The sequence below is a fragment of the Penicillium griseofulvum genome (assembly GCF_001561935.1).
Source record: "Penicillium griseofulvum strain PG3 chromosome Unknown contig_84, whole genome shotgun sequence".
Lineage (NCBI taxonomy): Eukaryota > Fungi > Ascomycota > Eurotiomycetes > Eurotiales > Aspergillaceae > Penicillium > Penicillium griseofulvum.
This window is the reverse complement of record NW_024467475.1, coordinates 2,535,966-2,549,876: the sequence shown is the minus strand read 5'-3', so window position 1 is coordinate 2,549,876 and position 13,911 is coordinate 2,535,966. Positions and strand designations below refer to the sequence as shown.

Sequence of the window (13,911 nt, the reverse complement as noted above, 5' to 3'; positions counted from 1 at the left end):
ATTCTATAACAATTCCTCAAACCGGGAGCTCGAGCGTCCAAGCTTGACACCCAGCGTGCCCAGGTGGACTGTCAATTCCTCTAATATTTTAATATCGTCTCGATCAGCTACCAAATTAAAAGAACATGGAGCTATTGGAACAGGTAGCCTTAGCAAAGATCAATGCAGTTTGACATGAACATGCTCCTCTATTAGGTGCATTGTGTCAAGCCGACGGCCCATTTCCACGAAACACTATGCAAGCCCTACAAACTAATGCAAGGATGAGATCTCTTCGTATCATCATATAATTTATAATTTATGCATTATCATCTGCACCGACTCAAGCCCAGACCGACAGGCAGCCATGTATATAGAAAGTACACGAGACCAATGCACTGCCTTAGGAGTGGAATCGACAGGAAAAGCAAAAACATTAGATCTGATCCCTATCCCTAAAGATAGAAAGACAGCTGTACAGTCCCATAACGCCATCCAAAAACAAAGGCCACTGCCATAACCCAAAGGGGAATCAAGTATCGTCTAGGCATTAGCGCGCGAGCGCAATCATGTACACAGAACCCAGAATCCGGAAACCTTTATAAGAAAAGGAAAAGTAATTGCAAAAAGAAAAGAAAGCAAATGTGAAATGTAACTAGCATTTCACAGCTTCTTGTACATCCCGGCCAGTAAGTTGATAGCTGTATCCCGTTTAACCGGATGCGTGTCACGGAACATGTCACGCACGGCAAGGTTCGCCTTCATCTTTGATGCGAGGTCGGAGGTGTCGGATAGTGAATTGGCAGTATCGCTGTCTTCATTGCTGTGAGCGAGGTCACCTAGCAGCTCGGTCGTGTCGCCCCCTGAGTTGATAATGTCTTTCAGGGTTTGATTGCTGCTCAGCAGATTGTGAACAGTGTTCTTAATTAGATCAGCGATTGGAACGTTTGCCGTCAGCGTTAGCTGCTTCATCACGTTGGTGTAGTATGGTACCAGCGTGCCATTCCAGGTGACGGTTCGGGTTACGGTATCCAGCGCTAGGCTGCCGGTTTTGAGGGCATTTGCCTGAGAGGCGAGCACCTTTCCGAGATTCTCGACCATGGTGTGGATGTCGAGAATTCCAGTTAGAGGAAAGACGTTGTCGCCTGGTTTAATAGTGACATCTTTAAGGGTGGCGTTTCCAATGACAAGATCGCCGCTCTTCACGTCGAGGACGATTGTGCCAATGTCAAGAGTCAACACGGACGGGTTGGGGAGGGTGGCATTCCCGACGAGATTGGTGCCGTCCTCAAGGGGTGCAATGAGTCCACTGTCGGCTATACTGAATTTCTTGAACTGGTCCAGCACTTGGAAGAAAGTCAGTTTCAGCTTCACTTCTAGAATGATTTGCTTCTTCGGCTTACCTGGCGACATGATATTCTTGTCCATAGTGACCTTAGACTTGAGTACACCCAAGTATGAATTAGTCACACCTTTGACCGACAGAGCAGTCTCCTTTTCAAACACGACATTGTGTACATACTCCTCCCAGGTGTCCAAGTTGGTCAATGGCGTCTCGACCTTGTCCACACCAAGAGTAGTGTTGCCCTTGATGACTTTGCCATCAATTTTAGCCTGACCCCATGCATTCTCTGCCCCCGTATCGCGCACGAACAGATCTAATGTGATGGGCTCGATGCGTACTGGCAATGCAATTTTGAGGTCCAATGCCGACAACAGCGTCAATTGAATCTTGTCCGGTCGGGGGTTTAAGACTGAGGCATTGACCAATACTAAGTCAGACTTGTTCACTACCATCTGTGAGATGGCTGGAATGGCAACCAAAAAGCTATAGTTGTAATTAGCTATTGTTCGTCAATTTGGGCTAGAGAACTGACAAGACAGGCAAGAAAATCGCCAGAAAAATGATAGTCACCAAAAGATGCAGACACCAGAATCGTTTCCAATGGCGCTGGAATTTCTCGCTGCGCTTCAACTTCCTCGTTTCCAATGACAGGCCACCGATCGACTCGACCTGTGCGAGTTGGGCACCTTCATCTTCATTCTTGGATACTAATGGACCACGATGAATACCTAGAGTGTATCTGGCATCATCTGAAGTCAGATATGCTGGTGTATCTGTATTGCCCATGATCACAATTTCGACTTGGTGACCTTAAGGGGGAGGATTTCTGCGTATATTTATTTAGCCCCAATGGATCCCCCGGACTTCGTCTTCTCTCCATACTCCATACACCGAAGCGGGACCCCATAAGAGAAGAAAAAAAAAAAGGAAATAAAGCGGGTTTTCGGAGCAGGATTGCTTTCTTTGGCGAATGACGCAGAAGAGGGGAGGGATCTGCGCTTCAGGAGATGGCGATCTGCTACCAGCCGCGGCTTATTCCTATGAACGGCGACACTATTCACATGGGCCGAGATGATCGACATCTCACTAGAACACGTTTTTTGGGGGGGTTTCTCGGGGTTTTGCGGGGAGTTTCTGGGGAAGATTTGAAGGTTTGGAATTGAAATATTAAATGAGATATACTCGCCAATCCCTAGGTATTGACAACCTTTTCCAACCATGTCTTTCCCTTCATCGCCCGTCTCCCCAGTGGACGAAAAGTCCCTCAAAGACCTTCCAAGTGGTTCCGATGCGACCGTAAACAATACCGACTCAGGTCGTCTTCATGCCCTGGAACAGCTAGAGGTCCTCCCTAAGATGCTCCAGGAGGGTATCCTCTTCGCAGGATCTGGTGCAACGTTGTTATTGCAAGCTGCCATGCCCGGAATCCGTGATGCAGGCCCGAACAATGGTGGCCACAAGGAGCTAGCCACCGAGCTTATCGACGCTCTTCAGGCCAATATCAGCTACATTTCCTGCTTGGTCTTCGGTACCCGTGATGAACGCAAGGTTCTCATCAGTCTCCTGAGAGACGGTAAACCGCCCCTACTAGGTGGCGGTCGCTCGAATCGTTTTGCTGAGCATCCACCACTGCAGTTGTGGATGGCGGCGACACTGTACGCAACTGCGACCGATTTCTACCAGCGTGTCTATGGCCGCGTGGACTACGCCAGTGCTGAGCGTGCATACAGCGAATATGCTTTGCTTATGAACTGCCTGGGTGTTCCCACCGGTACCTGGCCAGACTCCCGCCAGGCATTTTGGGCTTACTGGGATGATCAGGTCCCCCGATTGACTGTTTCGGAGGATGCGGCTTTGTTTGCTAAGGATCTTCGAGAGAGTAACGATATGCCACGCTGGGTACAGACCTTGAAGCCATTCTTACGTGTTACTACGACTGAGATGTTGCCCCCGCGTCTGCGTGATGCCTACGGTTTGCGCTCGACTATTAGCACTCGGGCCCTTTACCGAACCTGGATGGGCTTCTCGGTCGCTCTTTATCCAGCAATGCCTGATAAGTGGCGAGCATACCCTTTGAAATTCTACCAGGATCGGCTTAAAGAGAAGATGAATGTGATTTAATGGTTTTCTAATCTAATGATTTGCTTGTATAATACCCATATGTGATTATTCTGTGGATTTATTTCATTTTTTTTTTCATCTACAGTCCTTTTAAATTGAATAAAATAAGATATAGCAATTGTCATTCATTTATTTTACTTCTCACAATGATCCTAAAACACCACCCAGAAGCTTGGAAATATCCTCAACCAGCTACATAGTGCATTAGTAGAAGGTACATAAAAAGGAAACAGAAGTACATACCGGTGTGGCATCCCCAATGAGGGTAGTTGTGTTATCGACAAAGCTCTTGGTCAACAAGCTATGAGCGTTCTTCAAGATATCCTGTAGGATATCAATATTATCGGGGGCGAGCAACTTGGCTGCACCATCGAGGATCGTATCCAGCTTGTCGATGTTTTCAGTGCTCAAGAGACCTTGAACACCATTCAGGAGTTCGGGTAGATCTTCCAATAGACCAGCACTAGCGACCGGGGCTGGAGCAGCGACAGGGTTAGGCTCAGGGGCAGTTAGAGCCAAGGGGGCCAGGGCCAAAGAGAAAAGAAGTGAGAAACGCATTTTTCATATTGTTATATGAAAAGTGAGGGAATATTAGAAAAGATATAAACATTCTAGAGTCTTATAAGCAAACTCATCTATTCCATTATAATAAGATATAATTAGGAAATAGTCCGAGGACTTACTAGTCTCAATGTTGATGAGACCGAGGGATAAGCAATTCCATGTGAGAGACAAAAGAGAAAAGAATCCCCAATGGGATCTTCCCCCTCCCCCTCTTAACCCCCCCATTTTATCCCCCCCAGAATGTCACCATTTTAGTGGAAGATCGTCATGTTGATCTTTTCTTCTCTTCTTTTTTTGTTGAGGTGACATTTGTTCCAAGGCTTGTCTCAGCTTATTATCCACTTTAGAGGAGAAGTTCGGAGAACAAGTTCAGTTAAGTAGTGATCTACCTGAGATATCAGAAAAAGATCCCCAGTCATATAATTTTGGTATAGTGCCACCTCGTCATTTTTATATTAAATTTAATCTAGAAGAAATTCTCATTTGCTTAATGCAACGGTCTTCCTTGAGCCCCATATATATTCGGATATGCAAATCTTTTGGATTTCTCATCACAGTATCTAATTCATGTGGATCACAGAGCTAATGCTAGTCCAAGTACTCCCAGCGCCCCCAACGCCGATACGGTCAGTCCTGTAGGCTGTGCAGCTGCTCCTTTAGATGAAGTTGAGCTTGCCGATCCAGAATTGACACCGGTAGCAGTTGCTGCTGTCGCTACAGCCCCGGTATTTGCTGTGGGGTTGGTTTCAGACGCTGTGGCCGTCAATGCTCCCGCCGAGATCTGTGATTTGACTACTGACATATAGTCTTTCACGTCCGATGGGAGAGCACTGTACCAGGCAGGAGTAGTGCCAGCCTTGAATTGACTGGCGAGGGAGCTGCGTTCCACTGGGTTGATAAGTTCCCAGATGACAGATACGGGCACCACCGATAGGATCTCGGGGATCAGCGACCTGGGTGGCGGCGAGATGTTGGCAAAGTTTGCGCTGGCTGTTTTGTTGCCCATCATATGCTCTCTATAAAAGCATCAGTATGTTTCTAAACTAGCTATCCTGAAGAGTCAAATACAAGGCGCTCGTGATCGCACCAAGATTGATGCCATTATCTGTATCTCGTTGGTGATGGTGTTGGGAGCCCCAGGCTGTTGCGACAAAGAGTAAAGCTGCCGTGAATCTCATTCTGTCAAAGTAGATGAGAAAATAGAGGGAAAAATGTATGCAGTCCATTCAGATGGGGCAGAGTCGATAGTATATCAAATGCTTAACCCCCTCTTGGCCCGTCGATCTATCTAATATCTCTGCATTAGCCCCAAAAAATGACATGTATACAAAAATTACTTTGCTAAATTAATTGTTAACCTTCCGTTCTAGATCTTCTCATCTCCGTTGATCAACCTCGGCCTCACCGGGATCAGATGTCAGAGGCGGGGAAGAGCCTGTATGGGGCATCTGTGAGATCCTCGGGGAATTTCTCTTCTGCGGGGAAATTTACGGAGATGTCGCAATAGATTGATATGCAGATTCATGTGAATTTTACCATCTTAGTGAGACCTGTGCGCAAGATAGGTTGGCTCACAGTTACTAAGGATAAAGTAGAATAAAAAAATGGTATCAATTTGGATATCATAGCAAGGCCATCGTAAAAATCGTGATAGTAAAACAAGTGACTAAGAAAGAAAGACTGAGGTCATGTTCCAGTCAAGTTTAAACACCACCCTTCTTAGCCATATCGGCTTCGGCACCACGCTGGCGGACCTTGCCCTCATCATGGATATCACGGTACTTCTCCTCCTCGGTGCGGTTACCAGTGACAGCAGCACCAATGGATCCAAGGGTACCTTGAGCGCGGTTCTGGATGCCCGAGCCCCAGTCCTTGAGCTGGCCCTTGGCCTCTTGTTCCTTGCCAGCGGCATTCTGTTCAGCTCCAGTGCGGCGCAGGTTCTCGTTTCCGATCAAGTTGCCGACAGACTCCTTGGCAGACCCAACAGTCTGGTCCCAGGATCCTGTATCGCGCTTAGGGTCGTCCTTGGCAACGGCTCCGGTGTTCGGGTCGGCAGTAAAGGAACCCAACTTGGCGGTTGTGTGGGAAGCTTCATTTTTGGCTTGGCCCTCCTCATGTTTGAGTTCACCCTTGGCCTAAGATGAATTAGTCATGAGTTTACAATGATGTTGGGGGACTAGAATGGGATGGTAACCTGAGTGGAGGAATCGCCAGTCACAGTGCCCATGGCACGCTGAGCAAGACCAGTGGCTTGGTCAAGGTAAGACTGACCAGTTGAGGCGTTACCAGTGTTTCCAGTGTTGTCAGACATGATGAAATTTGAATTGTAGATGGTAAATATGAGAGTTGGTAGAGATCAGGGATCAAGGATGGTTGAAGAATGAAGTGGTTGATGAAGTAGTGAAGATTGAAAGTCATGGCAGGAAGTTCCCCCATATATATAAGCCATGTTGTACAAGCCACATTTTCTAGTGCCTTCTCCAATCTGGTCTTCCAAGATTGAAGTTCTACAACATGGGTTCTAATTGTCATGATGAACTACGTCATTCGGTGATGTCATATCACGTGGATACTCGAGGCATGATGTCACGTCACGTGAATATCAAGTCCAGTGAATGACGCGGTTTCACTCTAGGGGTTAAGCGTCATATCAAAGCTTATGTTGGTTTGGCCAATATATTCCATAAGAATACTGTTCATATAAACTAGAATATCCAGGTGGAATTCGTAATGACCAGTTGAAAGACACCATGCAAGCTCCCAAACGCCAAGTCGCCGCGTACGGCGTACATAATTCCACATGCAATGCCACGCTCGAAGACTGAACCATAAAAAAAAATCAAAACTACCAGTGACAAATTCCACCCTCGTTTTCATCGGCTGTCCATGTGCCACAGAGACCGACAACCTCAAGATGACCATCTGGTTGTTCGCCAACCTTGCTCAGCGAAGCAAAGTTCTTATCTGCAGGGCCATTGCTCAGCAACCGTCGTGCCCAGGCATCAATGGCAGGCTCTCCAGTTTCGTCTCGAGCTTGCTTCAGGAAAGGAATGAGTGCCGTGCCACCCGTACCGCGCAGCTTCTTCTTGTCAGTCGGAGCCGCGGTTGCAAGGTTCATCGCTGGGGGGTTTGGATTGGCAGAATGAGAAGGCTGGCGTGCACTGCGGGACTGCAGGATAATATAGCGTGAGACTATAGTAATATGCTTATCGCGTAGAACACGTAGCATGGCTAAGCATGCGTCGTATGCAATGCACAGCGCCGAGTCTCCGCGTCGTGCCTCGACAAAAGGCCGGATGTTGGCTACTGAGTCAATTTGCTCGAGGAATCGTCGATGTGGGCCAGGCATGTAGGTGCGCATTTCGTGGATGAAGCTGTTTCGTGATTTGATGCCGTCTTCAGTGTTTTGCTCATTGCCACGACTGGTACCAGTGGGTCGGTGTTCCACTCCAAGGACGATGTCGAAGAATTGGATGAGTGAGCTTTGAGCATTGCTGCCCCCTCCATACTGCCGGTACTCGGGATTGTGACCGTCATCGTACAGCAGACCGTTTGGCAATCCGGCATCACGCATGTTTTTACTTCCAGCTAGATAAGGACGTATGCGGTTGTAGAAGACATATGGATCGCAATGTTCATACATCCTCTGCAGCAGTGTGTTGGTCTCATCGATGATTTCTGCTAGTCGTTGCAGGCACTCGGTTACAGTATGGGTATTTCCTGTGCGGGCCGCCGTGATAGCCCGAAGCATCAAGGGGATAGAAGGGGCCCCACGTGCTTCTATGGCGACTGAAACCAGGTAGAACCATTGCTCATCTAGAGACCCTGTAAAGGTTTGTAGGCAAGCTAGGTTATCCAGGTTGGTAGCTGACTCATCGGAGAAGATCGGCTTGTAATTCCAAAGGCAGACACCAGCATAGGTGGCAACGGGGGGTAATTCAAGTCGTTCACAGACTTCAAATAAAGGAACTGTAAGTTGAGGTGGGATCCTCTGCAAGAAAATCAGTACATCTACTTTTTTGGAACCAATAGGATGAATTGGTACCTCTGTGGGCGAATTGCCACCCCAGACATAGCCATGCAGTATAAATACCAGTACGACATATGCGCGACGCCACTCAGCCTCAGTTTGTAGATGTGTGGTAGAAAGTATCGGGAGATGTTCCACCATAGACTGAAGACGTTTACTCAATATCAATGGTTGAAGATTCCCAATAATCATTTCCCATTCAGCATAGTAGGGATCTGGGAGAACCTCTAGGGGAAGTTCTGGGGAAAGGAAACCATAGTTGGCAGTAACTCCAAAGTCGGCAGGATTTGGCACTGGAGGCAACATGATAAATTTCTGGATCGCCCGCGAGTCACAGATACAGGATATATTCAAAGAGTCAAGAATATGGAAATGATGGAGAAAGTTTGAGAATAAAAAGGATTCTAATATAAAGATCAGAGAGACCCGAGAGAGATTAGGAAGACTTCGGATGTCAAAGTATATGCGGATAATGACGGAAGAAGATAGAATGCGAGATTAATTTCCTTTTCTGACTGCTAAATGGTCAGAGTTTTTTTTTTTTCTTTTGAAAGAAAGCACGTAATTTCACCGGGAATCCCTGGACGGGAATAATCGAGAGACAGAGAGAGAGATAATAATAGAGTTAGGAAGTACTCCGATATAGGGGGGGGAATACTCCGTAGAGTGAATCATTTTAGATGACCTTGGGGAAGTTTTAGAGGAGTGGATCATATCAGACCAAATATAATTAAAGGGTTCAACTATAGAAGATCGAGTACATTTTATATGGCTATACAATCAAAGTACTAAATGCCAAGAAGAACTTGAGTGCATCCGCGAGGCCCAAGTGGAGAGACAATTTAAGCGAAGAAGAAATTGAGTGCGAAAAAAAGAGGAACTAAACCAATTTGAGTCCGGTAAAATTCCCTTTTGGGGCATTTTCGGGCAATTCCAACCAATTTCGGGCAATTTCGCTGTTTTCGCTTATTTTGGCTTCAAATTCGCTTCACTCACTCTCCTCCGGATCGTCATTGATCTGGGGGGAAAATAGATGACACCATTATTTTATATTCAACCACATCTTTAACTTTTATTTCTTTTCTTTTCTTTTTTTTCTTACAAAAATATATATAACCTTTGAACAGTTCCAACCTTTGAAACACATATATGATTACTAAGGCAATTTCATACCTACCTAGGTACCTAGGTAGAGATCTACCGAGGTATATAACCCTGAAAGGTTACCGGTGTCACAATTGCTCACGTATGCATGCAATGTTCGGTATATAATCATGAAACACATTTCAAATGAGTCTGGAAAAGAGTTATTGTACCACAAATGTTCAATGCCAAGCTCATAACTCAGATCGAGCAATGAGACTGTCACAATCATTATCCCATGAACTAGCAAAAGTAAAGATTGCCGGGGTCGTATTATTGAGAGCAAGATTGATTAAGGTTAGCTCTATACTTATGATCAGCTTGATAACATAGAAAGAAATCATGGAAAGGAGATCTTACCATCGAAGTTAAACCTGGGCCATCCATATGTGCTCAGTCCCGTACGAGGGTTGTTGGCAAATGCAACCCAGCCTCCTAGAAATTGGTCAATCAAGGTAAAATCTGACATGACTCCTGTAAGGGATTACCTTGCATATAGCGACTGGCTTCAACTTCCTTGGATGAAGGGGTCACCGTGGACATATTATAGTTTCCAAAAATCAGAGGTACCTCAGCTATCATCACGTTAGATCAAAAATCAGCAAGGAGGGCGTGATGACTTCTTACAACCATGATATGCTCCAAGCCATGGAGTTGGGCTGAGATTGCTAAAATTCCCATGGTATAGATACCTCCAAATGGGTACATTCTGGCTCAACCGAATCCTACATGAATATTAGATACATGGGACGGTTAAAATCGTGAACGCGTGAATGTGGGTTCTTACCTCACAGAATCCCGGAGGGGACAATTATATACCCTTTGAGTAGTTTTGTAGATTGCTGTATCATCAACGGATGTCAGACTGAGTGGTAATAGAGCCGTAACTTCACGCTCGTTAATCCCTGCCAACGTTGGCTACAGGCATCGGTTAAATAAGGAAGACATAGAAAGATCTCGGGGTCACAAACCAATCGTGCTAGTTTCCCGCTTTTAGCTCTAGCGGAATAGTCGGAAAAGACGAGGACATCATCTACAATGGGGAAAAAGGTATAGACACCCTTGGCCCTCGCTTCGACAATCTTCATCATTGGAACCTGACTCATGCATTTGAAGGACTTGTCTCCTACGCCACACCCAAGAGCAATAGACAGTCCATTCCAATTTTGATGATCCGGAGCCGTAGTCAATAATGGAGCGGTACCGGATTCAAGAGCAAGTGCGCTGACGAGTGGATCGTCCGGATACTATCAAATGTTAGTGAGGGTAACAAGTATAAGAACGAGGTGCTCACTGCATATGAATAGATATCGACTGAAGCAGCCCCAGCAGATTGACCAAACAGAAGAATCCTATTTGGATCACCACCAAATTTGGCTATATTCTGATGAACCCACTCAATCGCCAATCGCTACATACCTGGTTAGTTCATATCAACCATACACTTTCAAGACATACCTGGTCCAGGAGTCCGAGATTTTGCTTGGAAGGGTCGATATCCGGTGAATTAGGAAATCCAAAGACGTTGAGGCGATAACTGACCAGAAATTTAGTGATGATAGATAAAACTCTCAGCATCTCCTTACTTTAAGGTAACAACAATTACATCGTGATTCTGTACCAAATCCGTGCCATCGTAGTAAGCAGCCGAACTACCTCCCGAGTCATAACTTCCTCCATGAATAAAAATCATGACTGCGTGAAGTTCCTGGCCTTGATGCTTGACAGAAGGTGCCCAGATGTTCATATATAGACAGTCTTCAGACATGTCTCCAGAATTCCATATCTTATACGGGAGAACACTCCAAATGGACTCATTGGAGTACGTATGCACCTGTGGACAGGGACTTCTAAAGGAAGATGCATCGACATAGCTTGGTAATTTGGGGCGTGGTGGTGCCCATCGCAGTTTTTTAATTGGGGGTTCGGCATATGGAATTCCAATAAACCCCCGTACTGTGCGTGCAGAATTGTTATATATCCCATTCAACAAGCCGGAAGATGTCATGACCCAAAGCTCTGGTTGGAAACCAGCCAGAGCGGCCACATTGCTGCCAAATGCGTAAAGGATGAGGAATAGATGCATCACGTAGCTCTTTTCCAAACGGTGTCATTTATTTTCGCCACGGCCAAGACCATCTTAAATAACTCGAGTCTCGGTAGATAAACAATTTAACTTCTTTCAAGTAGAAACATCTTCAGACCACGGGGGTTTCGGGGCCGGGAGAAATTGAAATAAAGTAAAGGTTTTTTTAGGCTTAATGATTGATCACATTTTATAAAACTCACTCAAATGTTAAGACCTGGGAGATGTACAATACATCAGACTCAAAAGGTGGGGAGAATAGTTAAATTGTGAGATTCTTCTCAGTCTGTACAAAATTCGATGTTGTTACACTGCAACGCCGTCCCTAGTGGGCCTTTTTCTCAAGAAATCAGAATTAATATGATCAGTGTTGGCTCCATTCGATCGTGTTCAGATCAATTCCCTCCTGTACCAACTCCCAAAGCGGGCTCAGTTCACGCAAGAAAGACACGCGAGCCTGGACAGCCTTCAGAACGTAGTCAATCTCCTCATCCGAGGTGAATCGACCGATACCGAAACGGATACTGCTGTGGGCGCTCTCATCGCTGCTGCCCAGAGCCCGCAGCACGTAGCTGGGCTCCAGAGAAGCGGAGGTACAGGCACTACCCGATGACAGCGCAATGTCGTTCAGCGCCATCAGTAGGGACTCTCCCTCAACGTAGGCGAATGAGATGTTCACACAACCAGGGTAGTGGTGCTCGGGGTCACCGTTCAGTGTGGTGTGTTCCATGGCAAGGAGACCCTCGCTCAGACGCTTTGACAGGCGATTGATGTGCTTGGTGTCGTACTGTTCAATCAGTCAGTTAGCATACCAATTTTGGAAGACAGGGGAAATAAGTTTATTGCAGTGCGATAATCGGTGCAATGAGGGAAATAGAAAACTTACCTCCATATCTTGGGCAGCAAGTCGGCAAGCCTCTCCAAAGCCCACAATTAAATGAGGGGCCAAGGTGCCACTACGTAGACCTCTTTCCTGTCCACCACCAGTGATGAGAGGGTCGAGACGAACACGTGGGCGACGACGCACAAAGCAGGCGCCAACACCCTTAGGGCCGTAGATCTTGTGGCTGGAGATTGACATTAAATCGATGTTCAGCTTGTTAACATCCAATGGGATCTTTCCAACAGCCTGGGCACCGTCGGTGTGGAAGAACACCTTCTTGGACCGGCAGAGACGGCCAATCTCCTCCATTGGCTGGATCACACCAATCTCATTGTTGACAGCCATGACGCTGACAATGCAAGTCTCAGGGCGCATGGCTGCTTCAAGATCCGACATACGGATCAAACCGTTGCTCTGAACTGGCAGGTAAGTCACTTCAAACCCTTCATCCTGCAAGTGTCGGCAGCTGTCAAGCACACACTTGTGTTCAGTTTGGGTGGTGATGATGTGGTTCTTCTTTCCTGAGCGACCAAAGAACCGCGCCACACCCTTCAAACTCATATTGTTACTCTCGGTCGCACCACTTGTGAAGATAATCTCCTTGGGGTCGGCCCCGATCAGCTTGGCGATATGCTCGCGAGCTTGCTCGACTCCCTTCTCCGACTCCCAACCGTAGGCGTGTGTGCGTGAGTGCGGGTTACCGTAAATACCGGTGAGGTAAGGAAGCATGGTATCCAGAACCCGGGGGTCCAGAGGTGTAGTGGCTTGCATATCGAGGTAGATGGGCCGGGTGCCCTGGTCCATAACAGTGGCCTGCTTCAGAATGCCGGCCGAGGGGCTCATCGCGGCGTCCCCGGAGGTTGCCGAGCCGGGCAGCTTGACATTCTGGGGCGCCATATGGGATTGATTCATGAATGACTTTTGTTCTTCTTTGATGGCAGTCTCGATGTTGACCTGAGCTTGGCCAACTTTTGTCTCGGTGACATAAGACCGAGCGCGCAGGCTGGTGGCGAGAACTCGAGGAGCTCGAGAACCATAGGTTGAAAGGCGCCTGGAGAAGGCAGAAGCCTGTCTCCAAGCAGCAGGAGCAGTACTTGTCATTATGAGGATAATGCCACGATATTCTTGGATGTGGGATGAAGAAGGAAACACAGCCCCGACTTTTTGTTATCTCCAGCATCTCTCAATGACTAAAGATCTCGGTGATTTCCTAAATGGGTTTATCCGAGATGCCTGAGGCAGAAGGTACTGAGCTTCCCCTTTTCAGCCTTTTGTGATATTCTCTCTCCCAAGCGTTTCACTATATTAAACCTAGGTATCTTTCTCTATTCTCTATATAACAATAATTCTGATTTTATTTGAAGTCCTTTACTCCGTACAACATATGGATATTCATTTCATTTTACCAATTGAAGTTCACCTCCCCGCATAAAGAAAATGGTCCAATGATGACGATCTGACTGGGGTCTTTAATTTGACGGTTCTTACGATTTTCTCGGGTAAGGCTGCCGGGGAAAGAGAACCAGTTCGTATAAGCCTATTACATGTAGCTATTATAACTAGGATGGAGTAGGTATGCTATGTGTGAACTACATACGGAGTACAGAGTATGCAGTACTCTGTACTACACATTCCCCATAGTAATAATTCAGGTGCCTAAAGATACGCCACATAATCATAAGGCAGATCAATTAGCGTAATAAGATACAAAATATACCTACAACATAGGTAGTCAAATAGTATAAAAATTTAGTGTACAG

General features: G+C 46.4%; 8 protein-coding genes across 8 annotated transcripts; 1 reads left to right on the top strand and 7 right to left on the bottom strand.

Moving 5' to 3' along the window:
- Window positions 1–642: 642 nt before the first annotated feature.
- PGRI_054780 (DUF3712 domain-containing protein) lies at window positions 643–2,110 on the bottom strand (the record flags this gene model as incomplete). Its single annotated transcript, XM_040793191.1, has 2 exons — window positions 643–1,807; window positions 1,857–2,110. The coding sequence occupies 2 exons, from the start codon at window positions 2,108–2,110 to the stop codon at window positions 643–645; spliced, it is 1,419 nt and encodes a 472-aa protein (XP_040645158.1).
- Window positions 2,111–2,542: 432 nt separating this feature from the next.
- PGRI_054770 (oxygenase MpaB family protein) lies at window positions 2,543–3,445 on the top strand (the record flags this gene model as incomplete). Its single annotated transcript, XM_040793190.1, has 1 exon — window positions 2,543–3,445. One exon carries the CDS (start codon window positions 2,543–2,545, stop codon window positions 3,443–3,445), a length of 903 nt encoding a protein of 300 aa, XP_040645157.1.
- Window positions 3,446–3,586: 141 nt separating this feature from the next.
- Window positions 3,587–4,003, bottom strand: PGRI_054760 (uncharacterized protein; the record flags this gene model as incomplete). Its single annotated transcript, XM_040793189.1, has 2 exons — window positions 3,587–3,637; window positions 3,689–4,003. 2 exons carry the CDS (start codon window positions 4,001–4,003, stop codon window positions 3,587–3,589), a joined length of 366 nt encoding a protein of 121 aa, XP_040645156.1.
- Window positions 4,004–4,583: 580 nt separating this feature from the next.
- Window positions 4,584–5,187, bottom strand: PGRI_054750 (uncharacterized protein; the record flags this gene model as incomplete). Its single annotated transcript, XM_040793188.1, has 2 exons — window positions 4,584–5,025; window positions 5,078–5,187. 2 exons carry the CDS (start codon window positions 5,185–5,187, stop codon window positions 4,584–4,586), a joined length of 552 nt encoding a protein of 183 aa, XP_040645155.1.
- Window positions 5,188–5,712: 525 nt separating this feature from the next.
- PGRI_054740 (uncharacterized protein) lies at window positions 5,713–6,320 on the bottom strand (the record flags this gene model as incomplete). Its single annotated transcript, XM_040793187.1, has 2 exons — window positions 5,713–6,144; window positions 6,204–6,320. The coding sequence occupies 2 exons, from the start codon at window positions 6,318–6,320 to the stop codon at window positions 5,713–5,715; spliced, it is 549 nt and encodes a 182-aa protein (XP_040645154.1).
- A 534-nt stretch (window positions 6,321–6,854) lies between these two features.
- Window positions 6,855–8,345, bottom strand: PGRI_054730 (indoleamine 2,3-dioxygenase; the record flags this gene model as incomplete). Its single annotated transcript, XM_040793186.1, has 2 exons — window positions 6,855–8,000; window positions 8,055–8,345. 2 exons carry the CDS (start codon window positions 8,343–8,345, stop codon window positions 6,855–6,857), a joined length of 1,437 nt encoding a protein of 478 aa, XP_040645153.1.
- Window positions 8,346–9,376: 1,031 nt separating this feature from the next.
- On the bottom strand, window positions 9,377–10,929 carry PGRI_054720 (Carboxylesterase, type B; the record flags this gene model as incomplete). Its single annotated transcript, XM_040793185.1, has 9 exons — window positions 9,377–9,486; window positions 9,543–9,617; window positions 9,671–9,757; window positions 9,810–9,907; window positions 9,970–10,100; window positions 10,154–10,429; window positions 10,477–10,593; window positions 10,641–10,719; window positions 10,769–10,929. The coding sequence occupies 9 exons, from the start codon at window positions 10,927–10,929 to the stop codon at window positions 9,377–9,379; spliced, it is 1,134 nt and encodes a 377-aa protein (XP_040645152.1).
- A 703-nt stretch (window positions 10,930–11,632) lies between these two features.
- PGRI_054710 (IscS subfamily cysteine desulfurase) lies at window positions 11,633–13,252 on the bottom strand (the record flags this gene model as incomplete). Its single annotated transcript, XM_040793184.1, has 2 exons — window positions 11,633–12,055; window positions 12,155–13,252. The coding sequence occupies 2 exons, from the start codon at window positions 13,250–13,252 to the stop codon at window positions 11,633–11,635; spliced, it is 1,521 nt and encodes a 506-aa protein (XP_040645151.1).
- Between the last annotated feature and the right edge of the window lie 659 nt (window positions 13,253–13,911).